Genomic DNA, 25,067 nt, shown 5'->3' on the forward strand with positions numbered 1-25,067 from the left:
GGTGGGACTTAGTATTTTTTAAGGTAAAAGAGCTGTTTCATTTAGGACAGTGCCCTACAAAAGGCCCTTTTAAGGGCTATTGGTAGTTTAGTATTAGATTAGGGGGTGTTTTTATTTTGGGGGCTTTTTTATTTTCATAGGGATTAGGTTTATTTTTTTATTTTTGATAATTTAATTTATTATTTTATGTAATGTTAGACTTTTTTATTTTTTGTAATATTAGATTAATTTTTTTTTTTTTTATTATTTTTAAGTAATGTTAATTTTTTTATTTTAATTTAGTAATTTTTTAATTTAGGTAATTGGGGTTAATTTAGGTTGTGTTAGGTTAGGGGGTGTTAGGTTAGGAGGCTTAGTAATTTAAATAGTTATTTGCATTGTGGGGGTTTTGCGGATTAGGGGTTAATAAATTTATAAGGTTTGTTGTGATGTGGGTTTGGTGCATTAGATGTTAATAGATTTATAAGGATTGTTGCGATGTGGGTTAATGGCAGATTATGGGTTAATAGTTTTAATAGGTACTTTGCATTGTGGGGGGTTTGGCGAATTAGGGGTTAATATATTTATTAGGTTTGTTGCAATGTGGGTTTGGCGGATTAGGGTTAATACATTTATAAGGTTTGTTGTGATGTTGGTTTGTTGGATTAGGTGTTAATAGATTTATAAGGTTTGTTGTGATGTGGGTTTGGTGGATTAGGTGTTAATAGATTTATAAGGTTTGTTGCGATGTGGGTTAATGGCAGATTAGGGGTTAATAGTTTTAATAGGTACTTTGCATTGTGGGGGGATGGCAAATTAGGGATTAATACTTTTATTAGGTAGATTGCGATGTGGGTGAATGGCGGATTAGGGATTAATACATTTATTAGGTAGATTGTGATGTGGGTGAATGGAGGATTAGGGGTTAATACATTTATTAGGTAGATTGTGATGTGGGTGAATGGAGGATTAGGGGTTAATACATTTATAAGGTAGTTTGCGATGTTGGGGTTGGTGGATTTAGGTGGTTAATACATTTATTATTAGTTCCGATATGGGGGGATGGCAGATATAGGGGTTTTGACGTTTCAGTTTCTTTTTGGGAGACGCGTTAGACTTTTAAGGAAGATTTAACTTTTTTTTTCTTTTTCTTAGGCTCTGGCAGTTTCTAATGTGCCGTAAGTCACTGGCGACTCCAGAAATTTGTATTTACACACATTTCTGGACATCACTAGTTTATCTGACTTACGGCAGTTTATGAACTGACGGCGCCATATATGTGATTCCCCAATGTGCGAGGGGAAAATATGGGTGACGCGGGTTTCAGCAGTTACGCTGAAGCCTGCACCTCATATGTAATCTCGCCCCACAGTGTACATTGCAGTGTCTTGAAAAAATATGCTCCAGCACTGCATAATCTGTGTGTGCTCTACAAATAACTGATAATAATAATAATAATAATAATAATAATAATAATAATAATAATCAGGAATAGCAGAAGCTTATAGTTGCCAAACACCAGCAACACAGAACCTAATGGATTGACCAATAGCTGTTAGTTCCTCCAAAAATCTAACAACCACCCATATTCAAAAAATGTTCCTAAATTTATGTAACTATCGTACTTTATTGTTCTGTTAAACAGCAGGAGGCCTGCCTTAAAATGATCACTCTGGCTGCCAATGACATTGGTCATAAATATCTGTGTCTAACTAGAATACATCTCAGTAAATGATGGCTAGTTGAGATGTATTTCAATTTGACACAAATAAATAACTATTTCACTCCTGAGAATTGCTATAATTATTTTTTTAATCCCTAATTATAGGTATAATTAAGTCTGAAAGTGCAGTGTACATGACCTAAAATCCCCAGACGTTTAAGTCTGCTGAATTGTCAAGTCTCTTGCTAGGTAGATATTTGTAATCTATTTTCGTATAATGAATGACTTCAACTAACTTTTGCTCTTGAAGTCATTTGTAAAGAGTGAATTGTGACTGACTTGTATTTGCAGAATAGTTGACATGGATTTTTTTTAAGTCAGCCATTTTATGCCCATTGTATTATTTGTCCATCAGAGACTTATTATTTTTGTAGATCAAGGTTGTATTTTGGCCTAGCCCTACTAGGTCTGTGCCAAGTGCAGCAGGATTTTGGGGGATATCAATATTTTGAGGTGTAGCTCCATGGGATGATGCCACCAACTCATTTGTTCTTCAAATAATTTATTTATTAATTTGATCACAAATCAGTGATTCCAGGTTATCTAGTGGATGTGCATGATCCTTTTCCTTACCTCCTATTGTGAGAATTGGGTCAGCAGAGTTTTACATGTCTAGGACAGCGCAAAAACTAAGTGCCTCATTAAAATGTGCAATATTAAAATTGCCTGAAACTGGAATAAATTCACTATAATGTCTCTCCAGCCTCTCTAGATATACCAGCATTCCCACTCCCCCCCACCTTCACAAGTTGCCAAGTTATTTTATTTAGCTGTTTCACTAAAGCTCTCATCTCTCCAGTTTTTAGTATTTTTTACATTGGAACTAGTGTAGATTTCCAAAAGGCTGTTCAATGTGAATGGGCTAGAGAAACAACTTAATTAATTTTGAGAAATGCACTAATACTTTATTTTCTAACCCTTTATGAACATAGTGTTCTTAGAAAATGCCTGAATATTGATTGAAATCTTTATTTCATTTTTAATTTTTGTGTTAAAAATAATCTACTTCAAAGATTGTTTTTGCCTAAATTATTATTGACAGACAGAAGAATAAATAAACACAGCTGCAATAAAACAGAAGGTTTAGTTGGTACAGCTTCAGCAAGAGACCTCTGATACAATACTTTGCTGATAGATGTTCAAGAAATGAATTGATGTCTGCTCTTAGTAGTAGAAAAAGGAACAGGTGTTTTTCAAATCATGGCCCTTCCATTGTTGTCATAAGGTTTTCAAGAAGAACAACAGACAGCTTGCTGAAGAGATAAACAGTGAATCTGGTTTCCTTTGGTCTCTGAAGTTTTATTTAAGTTGTATGTGTGCTGGTGCAAGAAAGTTGCATAATATTAACTGTTCCCTGTGCTGCCGGGGTTCCTGAGCGCAAAATTAATTTGTTTATTATTATGTTTTTTAAATCAAAGCTCACTTTAAAACTGTTCTGCACAGCCTTCTGTCTAGGGCTGGATTTTTTTCTTGATGAAAACATTACAATATTTTTTGTGACACATACTACACTGACACACATGCGCGCACGCGCATGCACACACACACACACACACACATATATATATATATATTAATACACCAAACATTTTTTTTTATTAAGTATTACGTTTGCTTAAAGAGACATGAAACCTATTTTTTTTCTTTCATGATTCAGATAGAGCATGCAATTTTAACAACTTTCCAATTTACTTCTATTATCAAATTTTCTTAGTTTTCTTGTTATCCTTTTTTGAAAAGCAGGTATGTAAGCCCCAGAGTGTGCACGTTTCTTAAGCACTATATGACGGCAGTTTTGCAACAATATTATACATTAGCAAGAGCACTAAAAGGCAGAACTATTTCCTGTTGTGTAGTGCTTCAAGCATGTGCACGTTACCTACCTAGGTATCTCTTCAACAAAGATTAACATTAGAACAAAGCAAATTTGATAATAGAAATAAATTGGAAACTTTTTTAAAAATCGAATTCTCTATCTGAATAATAATATATTTTTGGGGGGTTTCATGTACCTTTAAATTCTCTATATTATGTATTGACATTAAAGGTACATAAACCCATTTTTTTATTTCATGATTTAGATAGAACATAACATTCTAAACAACTTTCTAATTTACTTCTATTATCAAATTTTCTTAGTTTTCTTATTATCGTTTGTGGAAAAGCAGAAATGTAAGCTCAAGAGTGTTCATGTGTCTGCAGCACTATATAGCAGCAGTTTTGCAAGATTGTTATACATTAGCAGGGGCACTAGATGGCAGCACTATTTCCTGTCATGTAGTGCTTCAAGCATGTGCACGCTATCTACCTAGGTATCTCTTAAACAAAGAATAACATGAGAATGAAAAAAAATGATAATAGAAGTAAAAATGGTGTCCTCTATTTGAATCATGAAAGACAAATTTGGGGTTTAATGTCCCTTTAAGTTAATTAATTTACCTCCTCACAACTACAAATTTGGGCAAATTGTATTTGTAAATATTACAGGTTAAAAAAGTCAATGTACTCAGGCAAGCAGCTAAAAGTATTCAAACTGTCTGCAGAAAAACCTTTTCAAACGGACTGAGATTTCTCTCTCTTCCAACCCCACTGGGAGATTGATTTTGGTTGCTTTCTCGTGTTTACATAGCTTTAGTGTAGCCAATACTGCAGTTGCATTGGCTGTTTGAAAGTAGTTTAATACTTTACTATGAAATTAAGTAGTTGCAATACTTTTCTGATAGTTGACCCATTCATTTTATTACAGCCTTTCATGTGCTCCCAACTGTCATTCCCCCTATGGTCTCCCCTGGATTTCCCACAGCCACTCTATCAACAGCCTTCACAGCTCCTCCCCTTTCTGTCCTCAGAATGTTAGTGAATTGAGTTCTGTATTCTACATTATGTCATCTACAGAGTTGTTTGGTTAGGAAGCATTTCTTTCTAAAGCTAGAAAAATAGTTATTTAACTGGCAAAGACTCTTTAAAATGAAATAAAATAACTTCATCAAAAATTATATTAAAAACCTTAACTTGGGATGTTGTCTTAAAGGCCCACAAATGTCTGAAACCTTAGATTTACTAATAATTAAAGGAACTCAAAATAAAAACCTGTCAGTAAATATTAGTTATGCAAGATTATATAGGAATTGCAGATATTTTTCTCACTTCTTTGGTTTTTTATTTTTTTATTTGTATAATATTAAACTATTTTTTTTTCTTTTAAAAATGGTTTGGTTATCTAAAGATTTGAGTTCAATTCTTAGCAGTGGACATTGTTAAATATATTTCTGTCAATCTCATATTTAAAAAAACCAAGCAATGTTTTTAACTAGACTAAATTAAATTAAAATAACTACTTATTTGTCCTGATTTTCTGTCTTTTTATATCTATTGAGTATCCAAATGGCTAAGCAGATTTGATATGACAAGTGTAGATTTAGCCACCGCTGGGGTGATAATGCTAACATTAGTTCTTGTACTTTTTTGACTTAACATCTTAATCAGAAGGCGTATTACAACTTTTTGGCACAAATTTATGCACACACTTTGTCTGTCTATTCTATTATATATCAAAATAACAAGAGTATTGCATTGAGCAATGATACTTTTTTATTGGACTAACTATACATTTATAAGATGACAAGCTTTCGGAAGAGTTCCTTCCTTTATCAAGTCTGAAGCAATACTAACCAATTCAATGGAATTTACAGATTGTATCTTAAAACACAGAATAGCTAAGAAGACAGTGCAGGGAGAGGAGGAGGTGTCGTAAAAATCATGAGGGGGGCTTAGGTAACAGGCAGACAGTGTCCAGTGTAGGAGAACAGACAGGGGAAATATATAGCTTTACATAGAGCATATACTGACATAAAGTTATATATCAACATTGAATCAATATCTATAGAGATGTGAAATTGTATATACAGGGGGAATACAAAAGTTAAGAAAAGACAAAAGTGTGGACATAGGCTTACCTGTGTACCTATGTATAAAGAATGTGGAATATACAATGTAATTGACTAAATGAAAGTACATTACAAAAAAATTTGATAATGTGTTAAGAATCCAGAGTCCACATTTAGTCCAGAATTAAACAGGTTGAAGTGCATTATCATTTTCATTTCAAAGGTTTTTCTTTCCATGGTGTTATTGAAGTTGCCTCTGAGAATTTTGATTTTGAGGTTTTGGATGGAGTGGTCAGGTTGGGTGAAATGGTGACCAACAGGGGTGCAGTATTTTGTTTCACAGTGGTTTTTGATTGAGTGTCTGTGTAAGTTCATTCGAAGGTGCAGTTTTTGGCTTGTTTCTCCAATATAGCATCCCATTTCACATGCAGTGCAATGTATCATGTATACCACATTTGCAGATATACATGAATATGCCCCTTTAATGTTGTAAGATTTATTATTGTGATTTGCTGTGCTGCTTTCACAAACGTGTTGACACAGTTTGCAGGGAGCTTTATAGCAGCACTTGGTTCCATTCTGAGTGTTCTTTTTCTCAAGGGGTAGCTTCCTATGTACCAGTTTCTGCTTTAGGTTAGGTGCTTGTCTGTATGCCAGGATTGGGGGTTTTGGAAAGATTTTTTTGAGTGTGGGATCCTCTAAGAGTAGTGGCTGTAAGTCTTTTATGATTTTTCGTATCCCTTCCACAGCAGGGTTGTATTTGACTACTAGTGGTATACGTGATATGTTTTTCTTCTCCCTGTATTGTAGTAAGTGTTCACGTGGGGTATTGAGGGCAGAGTTAATTTTTTTATTTATAATCCTTGTTTTGTAACCTTTTTCTCTGAATGATTGGGACAATGTGATGAGGTGTTTGTCACGGTCCTTGGTATCTGAACAAATTCTGTGGTATCTTGTAGCCTGACTGTAGATTATGGATTTTTTAATGTGATTGGGGTGGGAGCTGGAGCTGTGGAGGTAGCTGCATCTATCTGCAGATGCAGCTACCTCCACAGCTCCAGCTCCCACCCCAATCACATTAAAAAATCCATAATCTACAGTCAGGCTACAAGATACCACAGAATTTGTTCAGATACCAAGGACCGTGACAAACACCTCATCACATTGTCCCAATCATTCAGAGAAAAAGGTTACAAATCAAGGATTATAAATAAAAAAATTAACTCTGCCCTCAATACCCCACGTGAACACTTACTACAAAACAGGGAGAAGAAAAACATATCACGTATACCACTAGTAGTCAAATACAACCCTGCTGTGGAAGGGATACGAAAAATCATAAAAGACTTACAGCCACTACTCTTAGAGGATCCCACACTCAAAAAAATCTTTCCAAAACCCCCAATCCTGGCATACAGACAAGCACCTAACCTAAAGCAGAAACTGGTACATAGGAAGCTACCCCTTGAGAAAAAGAACACTCAGAATGGAACCAAGTGCTGCTATAAAGCTCGCTGCAAACTGTGTCAACACGTTTGTGAAAGCAGCACAGCAAATCACAATAATAAATCTTACAACATTAAAGGGGCATATTCATGTATATCTGCAAATGTGGTATACATGATACATTGCACTGCATGTGAAATGGGATGCTATATTGGAGAAACAAGCCAAAAACTGCACCTTCGAATGAACTTACACAGACACTCAATCAAAAACCACTGTGAAACAAAATACTGCACCCCTGTTGGTCACCATTTCACCCAACCTGACCACTCCATCCAAAACCTCAAAATCAAAATTCTCAGAGGCAACTTCAATAACACCATGGAAAGAAAAACCTTTGAAATGAAAATGATAATGCACTTCAACCTGTTTAATTCTGGACTAAATGTGGACTCTGGATTCTTAACACATTATCAAAATTTTTTGTAATGTACTTTCATTTAGTCAATTACATTGTATATTCCACATTCTTTATACATAGGTACACAGGTAAGCCTATGTCCACACTTTTGTCTTTTCTTAACTTTTGTATTCCCCCTGTATATACAATTTCACATCTCTATAGATATTGATTCAATGTTGATATATAACTTTATGTCAGTATATGCTCTATGTAAAGCTATATATTTCCCCTGTCTGTTCTCCTACACTGGACACTGTCTGCCTGTTACCTAAGCCCCCCTCATGATTTTTACGACACCTCCTCCTCTCCCTGCACTGTCTTCTTAGCTATTCTGTGTTTTAAGATACAATCTGTAAATTCCATTGAATTGGTTAGTATTGCTTCAGACTTGATAAAGGAAGGAACTCTTCTGAAAGCTTGTCATCTTATAAATGTATAGTTAGTCCAATAAAAAAAGTATCATTGCTCAATGCAATACTCTTGTTATTTTGATATCTAAATCTCTGGACTAACATGGCTACTCCAATCAACGTATTCTATTATACAGATATAATATACAAACTTTTTAACGTTCAATTTATTTTCTCATATAGAGCTGTTTATCCATTTTAATTGCTTAGTGCATTTAAAAATGTATTAAATATTTTAGCATTTAAAAAAAGGACTGCTCATGTTCTGAATTTAACTACTTTTCATTTATATATAGTAAACAATTTTGATTTAACATTGAGTGGATTATTAAGGTTTTCCCTCTGGGCTAGTAGCTAGTAACTTTTAGCCACTGATAGTTATAAAGATATATTTTTTACCCCCTGTATAAATATATACATATATATGTATATATTTGTGTGTTATAATATATACTGTATGTATGTATATATATATATATATATATATATATATATATATTAATGTGTTTGTACTTACATACAGTAACTAATATGGAAAAGAAAGACCCAACAGAGTTTTAAATTACTGCAATGTTATTTATATATACATTGAATATGATGCAAACTAAATTTACACAATCCCTTATAGACTGAATAGTGTGATACATTTTTATTTTTCTCCAAACATAGGCTTTATATGTCTTTATTATTTATTATGAGGTTGTGTATCCTGTTTTTCCATTTAAGCTGCATTTAGTATTATCCCTAGGCAGTTTGTTACAGTCACCTCAGAGGCATTATTTGATAATGCCAAAATAATTAAACTTTTTCTTGCATCTGACTTAGCCTGTGAAGTTAAATCCCTCCCACCTGCAGGTGTAAGTGCAGCATCAACTGCTATCAAAAGCCAATTAGTTCCCTGAGAGTGACTGACACAAAGAATGAAGCTGCAGGGTTTCTCTAGGTTTCCAGCAGTTATGTGCCAACACAGGGGCTAAGAACTGGCCTCTTGGTCAAACATTCAACTCTGTCTGTTTAATATCATGCATGTCACAATTAATAATGTGGAAATATTTCACTCTTTTTTTTGTATTTGTGATTTTTCAAGGTTTGAATTGTCTGTTGTCTTGCAGTTTTTATTACCAGTTTAGAGTGTTGAGTTTTATAAATGTAATAAAAATAATAATAATGTGAAACTATAAGAGGAGCTGACCAATCAGGGTGATAACAGTACAAGTTATGAGAGAAAATGTTATTAATCCAATCAGTGTTAAATATGGGAATTTCAGTACTTTAATAACAACTATCTGACTAGCCTGAGACTAGAGTCCAGTAAAAGTTCAAGCTCTGTTAAAAATAATAATAATAATAATAATAATAATGCCTTATTATTTCTGATTATTACAGAGAAAACATTAAAATCAACAGCATTATCTATTTTGAGTTGAATATTATAATATTTATTTGTGTTCTATAATTTTTAGCCAAAGTTCAAAACATATAAACATTTAATTTTAAAGTAATATATTGAAATTAGCACTAAATGCAGAATGTGTTATTTTTTTTTATTTTTTTAAATAAACAGTGCTTTATATTTTATACTTTTACTATTACCTACTAAAAATATTGTACTTTCAACTAGAAACAATATACACATATATTTATACATTTGTGCAATATAATTACACTGAATGGAAAAAAATATTGTGACAAAATTAAAAAAACAAATAAAACAAAATAAACAAAAAGACACAATAATTTCTTGCAAATTCAGATGACTAGTTATTAGCTTTGCACATACATTTTCATTGTGTCTCTACTCACAAATCTTATCCATAAGTTTGATATAGTTACTTTATAATCTCCTATCCAAAATCAAATAATCTCCTATCCAAATCATACTGTGTTTGACAAAAAAGTTAAATTTCTGACACATGTCCTTGATTATGCACCTAAATTCTTCTTCTCTGTGTTATTAAGCAGTTCAGTCATAAATGAAATATAAACTATAGCAAGCCGTAATGTCTCAATTCTGGAAAGCCTTTTTTCATAGGCAAAAGTTGGCACCTTCTTTCGAAGAATATCAAATGCTTCATTTAGGTTAAACATCCTCTTTCTTTCTCTAATATTAGCAGCATGGCGTTGGGCAATGGTTATCACTCGTTTTCGTTTGGGCCGTCCAAGTGGAGAACATAAATTTAATTCATCATATTCTGTATTCTCTTCCTCAAATCTGTTTATAGATGGTACATCAGCATGAAAGGAAATAGATCCATCTCCATATGATGAAAAGTCATACAGTCTGTCACATAAGCTAAAATTCTGATTCGTTCCTGCATTTAATGAATGCTGAGTATTCCTAAGAGAGAAATCCAGTAGATTCATATCAGACACAAGAATGGTAGACTCCATGTAGCTTTCCTTGCATTCCATTTGTTGAAGCTTATTAATTAAATTACTGTTTGGTAGAATATTGATTAGGATGATATTCCGTTGGTATCTTACTTTGCTTGACTTTTGTGAAACAACCATCACATAGCAAACAGCATAAGGAGCATTAATATTTATATCCAAATAAGTAACAGGATTAAATGTATCAAAGAAAGCGAAAAAAAAGTTTCATCTTAATGTTGATAGAAACAGACATAAAAATCGTTGGACACGTGGATATTTTAAGTGAGAAGTAGTTTAAGTTTTACAATCCTGTTAAACCATAAAAAGAATCTTTCTTTTTCACAACAGCTTCTATATCTCACCCACTGAGTTCCAAATGATTGTAGTATAATAATTCTTCAAAGTAGATGAGCATAGATCTTTTACTCCATACAGAGTTTGGCTGTAATTTCCCTTCTGGTTGCTTTTCAAATCTTTGGAAGAGCCATTTCCAATTGATATGAGACAAGTGTATGCGTGCTCTTTATGATCTTCTGAAGAGGGGAATTGCCTGCAAAGGGTCAAATAGAAATGTTTACCCTGTTTCCTAGTGCAAAGGCAGCTGAATGACAGGACCTCCATTAGCCTAAGCAAGCAATGTAGCGTACCCAATATTGCATTCCCAGTCGTAACTGTTGGAATCAGCTTTAGCCTGCAAATAGGTTCTAAATATTCCCAAACCAAAGTAAAACATATTATTAAGGTAGACTCATGTCTTCCATCATAAAAATCAGAACATCAGATGTGTTATTTATTTATTTTTGTTCAGAAATTCTATAAATGTTTTTTAATTTAAAAAATCCTACAACATAGATACATAAACACTATTTTTATTTTTGCTAGAACTAATCACACTCTCAACTCATCAATATATGTTAGTTAATGATTTGCTTGATATATTCTAAATGTTTTAATAATTGTAATATTATAGATTGTTTTAATTGCAATGTTGGTTTCCTTTTGCACAGTAGCTCATTTAATTTTAAAATAATTATTTAAATCAGTGTGGAATATGTTCTTGTTTGCATTACTGTTTGGAAAGGTAGTATGCACCTGCCTATCTTAAAATCACATATTTAGTCTAATTTATGCAAGTCCAATACATTTAAAAGTGGAAAAAGTACTTTGAGGTTGAAACTGTTTACTAAAATTCCACAAAAAATATGAAGAAGCTTGCAGTTCAAATTATTATTACAAATAATGGATTGAGAAACCATCATAATTTCTCTCCAAGAATATACTAATATATAAACCCAAATGCACTTTAAATGTAGGAGCCAGAAACAGGCCCCAGCCAGTCACTTTTATAGGAGACAAACATGGGTTATTCCTTTAATGTAATTGGCAAGAGTCCATGAGCTAGTGACGTATGGGATATACATTCCTACCAGGAGGGGCAAAGTTTCCCAAACCTCAAAATGCCTATAAATACACCCCTCACCACGCCCACAATTCAGTTTTACAAACATTGCCTCCTATGGAGGTGGTGAAGTAAGTTTGTGCTAAGATTTCTACGTTAACATGCGCTTCTCAGCATTTTGAAGCCCGATTCCTCTCAGAGTACAGTGAATGTCAGAGGGATGTGAAGGGAGTATCACCTATTGAATGCAATGGTTTTCCTCGCGGAAGATCTATTTCATAGGTTCTCTGTTATCGGTCGTAGAGATTCATCTCCTACCTCCCTTATTCAGATCAAGGATATACTCTCATATTCCATTACCTCTATTGATAACTGTTTCAGTACTGGTTTGGCTATCTGCTATATGTGGATGGGTGTCTTTAGGTAAGTATGCTTTCATTACTTAAGACACTCTCAGCTATAGTTTGAAACTTTATGTATTAATATAAAGTTCTAAATATATGTATTGTACTTATATTTGCCATGAGTCAGGTTTATGTATATTTCCTTTTGCAGACCATTCAGTTTCATATTTGGGAAACATATTTAGGAAAATATTTTTCTTACCTGGGGTTTAGTCTTTTTTTCAACTTGACTGCTTTTTCACAAAATTTTCACGGGCAAAATTAGGCTTGTGAGGTGCAAAATGCTGATGTTCATTGTGTCATTCTTGGTGCGAGAATTTTTTTGCAACGAAGGTAGTCTGGTGACGCAAGTTCGTCATTTCCGGCTCTTAGTTGATGCCGAGTTCCTTGTACAAGGTGTGTCTGCAATGACGCGAGTGTGTCATTTCAGGATGTTGTTAGCGCCAAAAAAAAATTCAGTTTGCGCTGTGCGTCATAATTGGCGCCAAATAATTTAATTATTTAAAACCCCATTCCTATATGCCTCTTGCCTTTTTCTATGTCAGAGGGCTATGCTGTTTGCATTTTTTTTCCCATTCCTGAAACTGCCATATAAGGAAATTGATAATTTTGCTTTATATGTTGTTTTTTTCTCTTACATTTGCAAGATGTCTCAATCTGATCCTGTCTCAGAAACCACTGTTGGAACCCTGCTGCCTGATAACAGTTCCACCAAAGCTAAGTGTATCTGTTGTAAATTTGTGGAGATTATATCTCCAGCTGTGGTATGTAATAGTTGTCATGATAAGCTTTTACATGCAGAGAATGTATCCATCAGTAACAGTACTATGCCTGTTGTTCCTTCAACATCTAATGTACATGATATCCCTGTGAATATAAAAGATTTTATTGCTGAGGCGATTCAGAAGGCTTTGTCTGCTATCCAGCCTTCTAATAAACGTAAAAGGTCTTTTAAAACTTCTCATAAAGTTGATGACATTTCAAATGACCAACAACATACTGAATTATCCTCCTCTGATGAGGATCTATCTGACTCAGAAGATCCTACCTCAGATATTGACACTGACAAATCTATTTATTTATTTAAAATGGAGTATATTCGTTCCTTGTTAAAAGAGGTGTTGATTACATTGGATATTGAGGAAACTAGTCCTCTTGATGTTAAAACTAGTAAATGTTTAAACTCTGTTTATAAACCTCCTGTGGTTACTCCAGAGGTTTTTCCAATTCCTGATGCTATTTCTGATATGATTTCTAAGGAATGGAATAGGCCTGGTACTTCTTTTATCCCTTCTTCAAGGTTTAAAAAATGGTATCCTTTGCCAGCAGTTAGTTTGGAGTTTTGGGAAAAAATCCCCACAGTTGATGGGGCTATTTCTACTCTTGCCAAACGTACTACTATTCCTATGGAAGATAGTACTTCCTTTAAGGACCCCTTAGATAGGAAACTTGAATCTTATCTAAGGAAAGCTTATTTATATTCTGGCTATCTTCTCAGGCCTGCCATTTCTACAGCTTATGTTGCAGCTGCAGCAACTTTTTGATTGGAAAGTTTAGCGCAACAGGAAACAGATCCTGATTTGTCTAGCATTGTTCGCTTGCTTCAACATGCTAATCATTTTACCTGTGATGCCATTTTTGATATCATCAAAATTGATGTCAAAACTATGTTTTTAGCTATTTTAGCTAGAAGAGCTTTGTGGCTTAAGTATTGGAATGCTGACATGGTATCTAAATCTAGATTACTATCTCTATCTTTCCAAGGTAATCATTTATTTGGTTCTCAGTTGGATTTAATTATTTCAACTGTTACTGGGGGGAAGGGAGCTTATTTGTCTCAGGATAAAAGACCTAAGGGTAAATCTAAAGCTTCTAACCGTTTTCGTTCCTTTCGACAAAATAAGGAACAGAAACCCAGTCCTTCCCCAAAGAATCTGGTTCCAATTGGAAACCTTCTTTAAAGGGCCACTGTAAGTAAATATTTTCTATGCCTGTTACTAACTAACTACCCCAAATACGCTTTTTATCAATAGCATTTCATTAACATATCTCTACCGTATATCAGAAATCTTGTCTGCAAATTTAATTGTTTTCCACACCCACTCTGCGGGTATCCTTTGCTCTGTACCAATCCATTTACAATACCTAGGTTTCAAAATGGCGCTTTAAACACAATTTCATTGGTTTAAGTATTTTGAACATGCAGTGCTGAAAATAGTGGGCAGGATAACGTGACATCATCGGCAAATAAATGATATAACTTTTAGAACGTTATGAAACTTTGTTTTGGAGAAAATATAGGTCAGTAGGTTTTAATTAATGTTTATTAACTTTAATATGTTAGTTGTTTGGCTTAAAAATTATAACGGAAAGTAATCCTTTATGTTGGAATAAATCCAAGCCATTTAAGTAACCAAAGCCAGCCCCCAAGTCTGCATGAAGGTGCAGCCCTCATTCCAGCTCAGCTGGTAGGGGGCAGATTAAGATTCTTCCAAAGCATTTGGGCAGATTATGTCCAAAATCAATGGATTCAGAGTATTGTCTCTCAAGGGTACTGAATAGGATTCAGAGTAAGATCCCCTGTGAGAAGATTTTTTCTCTTATGCATCCCGGAAAATCCAGTAAAGGCTCAGGCTTTTCTGAAGTGTGTTTCAGACCTGGAGCTTTCAGGGGTAATCATACCAGTTCCATTTCAGGAACAGGGTCTGGGGTTTTATTCAAATCTATTCATTGTCCCAAAGAAAGAAAATTAATTCAGGCCAGTTCTGTATCTGAAAATTTTGAATCGTTTTGTAAGAGTGCCAACTTTCATAATGGTGACTATAAGGACTATTCTGCCTTTTGTTCAGCAAGGTCATTATATGTCCACAATAGACTTACAAGATGCATATCTTCATATTCCGATTCATCCAGACCACTATCAATTTCTGAGATTCTCTTTTCTAGACAAGCATTACCAATTTGTCACTCTTCCATTTGGCCTAGCAACAGCTCCAAGAATTTTTTCAAAGGTTCTCTGTGCCCTACTCTCTGTAATCAGAGAACGGGGTGTTAAGGTGTTTCCTTATTTGGATGATATCTTGGTACTAGCTCAGTCTTTGCATTCTGCAGAATCTCACACAAATCAACTAGTGTTGTTTCTTCAAAGACATGGTTGGAGGATAAATTTACCAAAAAGTTCCTCGATTCCTCAGGCAAGGGTCACCTTTTTTAGGTTTCCAGATAAATTCAGTATCCATGACTTTGTCTCTAACAGACAAGAGACAACTCAAATTGGGTTCAGCTTGTCGGAACCTTCAGTCTCAATCATTCCCTTCAGTAGCTATGTGCATGGAAATTTTAGGTCTCATGACTGCAGCATTAGACGCGATCCCCTTTGCTTGTTTTCATATGAGACATCTCCAGCTTTGTATGTTTAATCAATGATGCAGGGATTATACAAAGATATCACAATTAATATCCTTAAATCCCAATGTTCGACTCTCTCTGACTTGGTGGTTAGAACACCATCATATAATTCAAGGAGCCTCTTTTGTTCATTCAACCTGGACTGGGATGACAACAGATGCAAGTCTTTAAGGTTGGGGAGCTGTCTGGGGATTTCTGACAGCACAAGGGGTTTGGAAATCTCAGGAGGCGAGGTTACCAATCAATATTTTAGAACTCTGTGCTATTTTCAGGGCTCTTCAGGTGTGGCCTCTGTTGAAGAGAGAACCGTTCATTTGTTTTCAGAGAGACAATATCACAACTGTGGCATATGTCAATCATCAGGGTGGGACTCACAGTCCCCAAGCTATAAAAGAAGTATCTTGGATACTTTCTTGGGTGGAATCCAGCTCCTGTCTAATTCTGCAGTTCATATCCCAGGTGTAGACAATTGGGAAGCGGATTATCATCAGACTTTACATCCGGGGGAGTGGTCGCTCCATCCAGATGTGTTTCCTTAAATTGTTCAGATATGGGGTCTTCCAAAAATAAATCTGATGGCTTCCCATATAAACAAGAAACTTCCCAGGTAGCTGTCCAGGTCCCGGGATCCTCAGGCGGAGGCAGTGGATGCGTTAGCAGTTCCTTGGTGTTACAAACCTGCTTATATCTTCCCGCCTCTGGTTCTTCTTCCAAGAGTGATCTCCAAGATCATTATGGAACAATCAATTGTGTTGCTGATTGCTCGTTCGGATGTCCAGTTACCAACCTTGGCCACTTCCTTTAAGACCAGACCTTCTGTCTCAAGGTCCGTTTTTCCATCAGGATCTCAAATAATTAAATTTGAAGGTATGAAAATTGAATGCCTAGTGCTTAGTTATAGAGGTTTCTCTGACTCAGTGATTAATACTATGTTACAGGCTCATAAATCTGTTTCTAGGAAGATTTATTATCAAGTTTGGAAGACTTATATTTCATGGTGTTCTTCTCATAAATTTTCCTGGCATTCTTTTAATTCCTAGAATTTTACAGTTTCTTCAGGATGGTTTGGATACAGGTTTGTCTGCAAGTTCCTTGAAGGGACAAATCTCTGCCCTTTCTGTTTTATTTCACAGAAAGATTGCTATGCTTTCTGATATTCAGTTCACTGTTTTGTCCAGGCTTTGGTCCGTATCAAGCCTGTCATTAAATCAATCTCTCCTCCTTGGAGTCTTAATTTGGTTTTGAAGGCTTTACAGGCTCCTCCGTTTGAGCCTATGCATTCTTTGGATATTAAACTACTCTCTTGGAAAGTGTTGTTCCTTATGGCCATCTCTTCTGCTAGAAGAGTTTCCGAATTATCTGCTCTTTCTTGTGAAACTCCTTTTTTTATTTTCCATCAGGATAAGGCAGTTTTGCGGACTACATTTAAATTTCTACCTAAGGTTGTGAATTCTAACAACATTAATAGAAAAATTGTTGTTCCTTCTTTGTATCCTAATCCTAAGAATTATTTGGAGAGATCCTTACATTCTTTGGATGTTGTAAGAGCTTTGAAATATTATGTTGAAGCTACTAAAGATTTCAGGAAGTCTTCTAGTCTATTTGTTGTCTTTTCTGGTCCTTGGAAAGGTCAGAAAGCTTCTGCTATTTTCTTGGCATCCTGATTAAAGCTTTTGATTCATCAGGCTTATTTGGAGTCAGGTCAGGCCCGCCTCAGAGAATTACAGCTCATTCTACTAGATCAGTCTCCACTTTGTGGGATTTTAAGAATGAAGCTTCAGTTGATCAGATTTGCAAAGCAGCAACTTGGTCTTCTTTGCATACATTTACTAAATTCTACCATTTTGATGTATTTGCTTCCTCGGAAGCAGTTTTTGGTAGAAAAGTTCTTCAGACAGCTGTTTCAGTTTGATTCCTCTGCTTATGTTTAAGGTTTTTCTTTTCATTTATGAGAATAAAACGTATAATTTGGGTTGTGGATTAATTTTTTTCAGTGGAAAAATGCTGTTATTATTTTTATCCCTCCCTCTCTAGTGACTCTTCTGTGGAGTTCCACATCTTGGGTATTACTACCCCATACATCACTAGCTTCTGGACTCTTGCCAATTACATTAAAGAAAACATAATTTATGTAAGAACTTACCTGATAAATTAATTTCTTTCATATTGGCAAGAGTCCATGAGACCCACCCTTTTATTGTGGTTATGATTATTTCCAAATTCCATTTCTGGTGCTTTTTACTCCTTTCCTTATCACCCCACTACTTGGCTATTCATTAAACTGAATTGTGGGTGTGGTGAGGGGTGTATTTATAGGCATTTTGAGGTTTGCAAAACTTTGCCCCTCCTGGTAGGATTGTATCTCCCATACGTCACTAGCTCATGGACACTTGCCAATATGAAATAAATTAATTTATCAGGTAAGTTCTTACATAAATTAGGTTTTTGCCTATAGCTATATGAGGAATAAAAAGTTAGGAGCCAGAAGTAAAATCTAGGAGCTGTGGTATTCTTGCTTACAGGATATGTCAAGCTCTGTGCTGATCAGTTTGATTGGATGACAATAATAATGACACACACATTGTTTAGTGCCTTAACCATCATAAAAATCAGAACATCAGATGTGTTATTTATTTATTTTTGTTCAGAAATTCTATAAATGTTTTTTAATTTAAAAAATCCTACAACATAGATACATAAACACTATTTTTATTTTTGCTAGAACTAATCACACTCTCAACTCATCAATATATGTTAGTTAATGATTTGCTTGATATATTCTAAATGTTTTAATAATTGTAATATTATAGATTGTTTTAATTGCAATGTTGGTTTCCTTTTGCACAGTAGCTCATTTAATTTTAAAATAATTATTTAAATCAGTGTGGAATATGTTCTTGTTTGCATTACTGTTTGGAAAGGTAGTATGCACCTGCCTATCTTAAAATCACATATTTAGTCTAATTTATGCAAGTCCAATACATTTAAAAGTGGAAAAAGTACTTTGAGGTTGAAACTGTTTACTAAAATTCCACAAAAAATATGAAGAAGCTTGCAGTTCAATTTATTATTACAAATAATGGATTGAGAAACCATCATAATTTCTCTCCAAGAATATACTAATATATAAACCCAAATGCACTTTAAATGTAGGAGCCAGAAACAGGCCCCAGCCAGTCACTTTTATAGGAGACAAACATGGGTTATTCCTTTAATGTAATTGGCAAGAGTCCATGAGCTAGTGACGTATGGGATATACATTCCTACCAGGAGGGGCAAAGTTTCCCAAACCTCAAAATGCCTATAAATACACCCCTCACCACGCCCACAATTCAGTTTTACAAACATTGCCTCCTATGGAGGTGGTGAAGTAAGTTTGTGCTAAGATTTCTACGTTAACATGCGCTTCTCAGCATTTTGAAGCCCGATTCCTCTCAGAGTACAGTGAATGTCAGAGGGATGTGAAGGGAGTATCACCTATTGAATGCAATGGTTTTCCTCGTGGAAGATCTATTTCATAGGTTCTCTGTTATCGGTCGTAGAGATTCATCTCCTACCTCCCTTATTCAGATCAAGGATATACTCTCATATTCCATTACCTCTATTGATAACTGTTTCAGTACTGGTTTGGCTATCTGCTATATGTGGATGGGTGTCTTTAGGTAAGTATGCTTTCATTACTTAAGACACTCTCAGCTATAGTTTGAAACTTTATGTATTAATATAAAGTTCTAAATATATGTATTGTACTTATATTTGCCATGAGTCAGGTTTATGTATATTTCCTTTTGCAGACCATTCAGTTTCATATTTGGGAAACATATTTAGGAAAATATTTTTCTTACCTGGGGTTTAGTCTTTTTTTCAACTTGACTGCTTTTTCACAAAATTTTCACGGGCAAAATTAGGCTTGTGAGGTGCAAAATGCTGATGTTCATTGTGTCATTCTTGGTGCGAGAATTTTTTTGCAACGAAGGTAGTCTGGTGACGCAAGTTCGTCATTTCCGGCTCTTAGTTGATGCCGAGTTCCTTGTACAAGGTGTGTCTGCAATGACGCGAGTGTGTCATTTCAGGATGTTGTTAGCGCCAAAAAAAAATTCAGTTTGCGCTGTGCGTCATAATTGGCGCCAAATAATTTAATTATTTAAAACCCCATTCCTATATGCCTCTTGCCTTTTTCTATGTCAGAGGGCTATGCTGTTTGCATTTTTTTTCCCATTCCTGAAACTGCCATATAAGGAAATTGATAATTTTGCTTTATATGTTGTTTTTTTCTCTTACATTTGCAAGATGTCTCAATCTGATCCTGTCTCAGAAACCACTGTTGGAACCCTGCTGCCTGATAACAGTTCCACCAAAGCTAAGTGTATCTGTTGTAAATTTGTGGAGATTATATCTCCAGCTGTGGTATGTAATAGTTGTCATGATAAGCTTTTACATGCAGAGAATGTATCCATCAGTAACAGTACTATGCCTGTTGTTCCTTCAACATCTAATGTACATGATATCCCTGTGAATATAAAAGATTTTATTGCTGAGGCGATTCAGAAGGCTTTGTCTGCTATCCAGCCTTCTAATAAACGTAAAAGGTCTTTTAAAACTTCTCATAAAGTTGATGACATTTCAAATGACCAACAACATACTGAATTATCCTCCTCTGATGAGGATCTATCTGACTCAGAAGATCCTACCTCAGATATTGACACTGACAAATCTATTTATTTATTTAAAATGGAGTATATTCGTTCCTTGTTAAAAGAGGTGTTGATTACATTGGATATTGAGGAAACTAGTCCTCTTGATGTTAAAACTAGTAAATGTTTAAACTCTGTTTATAAACCTCCTGTGGTTACTCCAGAGGTTTTTCCAATTCCTGATGCTATTTCTGATATGATTTCTAAGGAATGGAATAGGCCTGGTACTTCTTTTATCCCTTCTTCAAGGTTTAAAAAATGGTATCCTTTGCCAGCAGTTAGTTTGGAGTTTTGGGAAAAAATCCCCACAGTTGATGGGGCTATTTCTACTCTTGCCAAACGTACTACTATTCCTATGGAAGATAGTACTTCCTTTAAGGACCCCTTAGATAGGAAACTTGAATCTTATCTAAGGAAAGCTTATTTATATTCTGGCTATCTTCTCAGGCCTGCCATTTCTACAGCTTATGTTGCAGCTGCAGCAACTTTTTGATTGGAAAGTTTAGCGCAACAGGAAACAGATCCTGATTTGTCTAGCATTGTTCGCTTGCTTCAACATGCTAATCATTTTACCTGTGATGCCATTTTTGATATCATCAAAATTGATGTCAAAACTATGTTTTTAGCTATTTTAGCTAGAAGAGCTTTGTGGCTTAAGTATTGGAATGCTGACATGGTATCTAAATCTAGATTACTATCTCTATCTTTCCAAGGTAATCATTTATTTGGTTCTCAGTTGGATTTAATTATTTCAACTGTTACTGGGGGGAAGGGAGCTTTTTTGTCTCAGGATAAAAGACCTAAGGGTAAATCTAAAGCTTCTAACCGTTTTCGTTCCTTTCGACAAAATAAGGAACAGAAACCCAGTCCTTCCCCAAAGAATCTGGTTCCAATTGGAAACCTTCTTTAAAGGGCCACTGTAAGTAAATATTTTCTATGCCTGTTACTAACTAACTACCCCAAATACGCTTTTTATCAATAGCATTTCATTAACATATCTCTACCGTATATCAGAAATCTTGTCTGCAAATTTAATTGTTTTCCACACCCACTCTGCGGGTATCCTTTGCTCTGTACCAATCCATTTACAATACCTAGGTTTCAAAATGGCGCTTTAAACACAATTTCATTGGTTTAAGTATTTTGAACATGCAGTGCTGAAAATAGTGGGCAGGATAACGTGACATCATCGGCAAATAAATGATATAACTTTTAGAACGTTATGAAACTTTGTTTTGGAGAAAATATAGGTCAGTAGGTTTTAATTAATGTTTATTAACTTTAATATGTTAGTTGTTTGGCTTAAAAATTATAACGGAAAGTAATCCTTTATGTTGGAATAAATCCAAGCCATTTAAGTAACCAAAGCCAGCCCCCAAGTCTGCATGAAGGTGCAGCCCTCATTCCAGCTCAGCTGGTAGGGGGCAGATTAAGATTCTTCCAAAGCATTTGGGCAGATTATGTCCAAAATCAATGGATTCAGAGTATTGTCTCTCAAGGGTACTGAATAGGATTCAGAGTAAGATCCCCTGTGAGAAGATTTTTTCTCTTATGCATCCCGGAAAATCCAGTAAAGGCTCAGGCTTTTCTGAAGTGTGTTTCAGACCTGGAGCTTTCAGGGGTAATCATACCAGTTCCATTTCAGGAACAGGGTCTGGGGTTTTATTCAAATCTATTCATTGTCCCAAAGAAAGAAAATTAATTCAGGCCAGTTCTGTATCTGAAAATTTTGAATCGTTTTGTAAGAGTGCCAACTTTCATAATGGTGACTATAAGGACTATTCTGCCTTTTGTTCAGCAAGGTCATTATATGTCCACAATAGACTTACAAGATGCATATCTTCATATTCCGATTCATCCAGACCACTATCAATTTCTGAGATTCTCTTTTCTAGACAAGCATTACCAATTTGTCACTCTTCCATTTGGCCTAGCAACAGCTCCAAGAATTTTTTCAAAGGTTCTCTGTGCCCTACTCTCTGTAATCAGAGAACGGGGTGTTAAGGTGTTTCCTTATTTGGATGATATCTTGGTACTAGCTCAGTCTTTGCATTCTGCAGAATCTCACACAAATCAACTAGTGTTGTTTCTTCAAAGACATGGTTGGAGGATAAATTTACCAAAAAGTTCCTCGATTCCTCAGGCAAGGGTCACCTTTTTTAGGTTTCCAGATAAATTCAGTATCCATGACTTTGTCTCTAACAGACAAGAGACAACTCAAATTGGGTTCAGCTTGTCGGAACCTTCAGTCTCAATCATTCCCTTCAGTAGCTATGTGCATGGAAATTTTAGGTCTCATGACTGCAGCATTAGACGCGATCCCCTTTGCTTGTTTTCATATGAGACATCTCCAGCTTTGTATGTTTAATCAATGATGCAGGGATTATACAAAGATATCACAATTAATATCCTTAAATCCCAATGTTCGACTCTCTCTGACTTGGTGGTTAGAACACCATCATATAATTCAAGGAGCCTCTTTTGTTCATTCAACCTGGACTGGGATGACAACAGATGCAAGTCTTTAAGGTTGGGGAGCTGTCTGGGGATTTCTGACAGCACAAGGGGTTTGGAAATCTCAGGAGGCGAGGTTACCAATCAATATTTTAGAACTCTGTGCTATTTTCAGGGCTCTTCAGGTGTGGCCTCTGTTGAAGAGAGAACCGTTCATTTGTTTTCAGAGAGACAATATCACAACTGTGGCATATGTCAATCATCAGGGTGGGACTCACAGTCCCCAAGCTATAAAAGAAGTATCTTGGATACTTTCTTGGGTGGAATCCAGCTCCTGTCTAATTCTGCAGTTCATATCCCAGGTGTAGACAATTGGGAAGCGGATTATCATCAGACTTTACATCCGGGGGAGTGGTCGCTCCATCCAGATGTGTTTCCTTAAATTGTTCAGATATGGGGTCTTCCAAAAATAAATCTGATGGCTTCCCATATAAACAAGAAACTTCCCAGGTAGCTGTCCAGGTCCCGGGATCCTCAGGCGGAGGCAGTGGATGCGTTAGCAGTTCCTTGGTGTTACAAACCTGCTTATATCTTCCCGCCTCTGGTTCTTCTTCCAAGAGTGATCTCCAAGATCATTATGGAACAATCAATTGTGTTGCTGATTGCTCGTTCGGATGTCCAGTTACCAACCTTGGCCACTTCCTTTAAGACCAGACCTTCTGTCTCAAGGTCCGTTTTTCCATCAGGATCTCAAATAATTAAATTTGAAGGTATGAAAATTGAATGCCTAGTGCTTAGTTATAGAGGTTTCTCTGACTCAGTGATTAATACTATGTTACAGGCTCATAAATCTGTTTCTAGGAAGATTTATTATCAAGTTTGGAAGACTTATATTTCATGGTGTTCTTCTCATAAATTTTCCTGGCATTCTTTTAATTCCTAGAATTTTACAGTTTCTTCAGGATGGTTTGGATACAGGTTTGTCTGCAAGTTCCTTGAAGGGACAAATCTCTGCCCTTTCTGTTTTATTTCACAGAAAGATTGCTATGCTTTCTGATATTCAGTTCACTGTTTTGTCCAGGCTTTGGTCCGTATCAAGCCTGTCATTAAATCAATCTCTCCTCCTTGGAGTCTTAATTTGGTTTTGAAGGCTTTACAGGCTCCTCCGTTTGAGCCTATGCATTCTTTGGATATTAAACTACTCTCTTGGAAAGTGTTGTTCCTTATGGCCATCTCTTCTGCTAGAAGAGTTTCCGAATTATCTGCTCTTTCTTGTGAAACTCCTTTTTTTATTTTCCATCAGGATAAGGCAGTTTTGCGGACTACATTTAAATTTCTACCTAAGGTTGTGAATTCTAACAACATTAATAGAAAAATTGTTGTTCCTTCTTTGTATCCTAATCCTAAGAATTATTTGGAGAGATCCTTACATTCTTTGGATGTTGTAAGAGCTTTGAAATATTATGTTGAAGCTACTAAAGATTTCAGGAAGTCTTCTAGTCTATTTGTTGTCTTTTCTGGTCCTTGGAAAGGTCAGAAAGCTTCTGCTATTTTCTTGGCATCCTGATTAAAGCTTTTGATTCATCAGGCTTATTTGGAGTCAGGTCAGGCCCGCCTCAGAGAATTACAGCTCATTCTACTAGATCAGTCTCCACTTTGTGGGATTTTAAGAATGAAGCTTCAGTTGATCAGATTTGCAAAGCAGCAACTTGGTCTTCTTTGCATACATTTACTAAATTCTACCATTTTGATGTATTTGCTTCCTCGGAAGCAGTTTTTGGTAGAAAAGTTCTTCAGACAGCTGTTTCAGTTTGATTCCTCTGCTTATGTTTAAGGTTTTTCTTTTCATTTATGAGAATAAAACGTATAATTTGGGTTGTGGATTAATTTTTTCAGTGGAAAAATGCTGTTATTATTTTTATCCCTCCCTCTCTAGTGACTCTTCTGTGGAGTTCCACATCTTGGGTATTACTACCCCATACATCACTAGCTTCTGGACTCTTGCCAATTACATTAAAGAAAACATAATTTATGTAAGAACTTACCTGATAAATTAATTTCTTTCATATTGGCAAGAGTCCATGAGACCCACCCTTTTATTGTGGTTATGATTATTTCCAAATTCCATTTCTGGTGCTTTTTACTCCTTTCCTTATCACCCCACTACTTGGCTATTCATTAAACTGAATTGTGGGTGTGGTGAGGGGTGTATTTATAGGCATTTTGAGGTTTGCAAAACTTTGCCCCTCCTGGTAGGATTGTATCTCCCATACGTCACTAGCTCATGGACACTTGCCAATATGAAATAAATTAATTTATCAGGTAAGTTCTTACATAAATTAGGTTTTTGCCTATAGCTATATGAGGAATAAAAAGTTAGGAGCCAGAAGTAAAATCTAGGAGCTGTGGTATTCTTGCTTACAGGAT

The 25,067-nt window shown here is 35.4% G+C and overlaps 1 protein-coding gene across 1 annotated transcript; it reads right to left on the minus strand.

Annotated features, from left to right (window-relative positions):
* Positions 1-9,831: 9,831 nt before the first annotated feature.
* FERD3L (Fer3 like bHLH transcription factor) lies at positions 9,832-10,419 on the minus strand. The gene has a single exon (XM_053715719.1). It carries the CDS (start codon positions 10,417-10,419, stop codon positions 9,832-9,834), a length of 588 nt encoding a protein of 195 aa, XP_053571694.1.
* Positions 10,420-25,067: the final 14,648 nt, after the last annotated feature.

This window comes from Bombina bombina, chromosome 5 (genome assembly GCF_027579735.1).
Source record: "Bombina bombina isolate aBomBom1 chromosome 5, aBomBom1.pri, whole genome shotgun sequence".
Taxonomy (NCBI): Eukaryota; Metazoa; Chordata; class Amphibia; order Anura; family Bombinatoridae; genus Bombina; species Bombina bombina.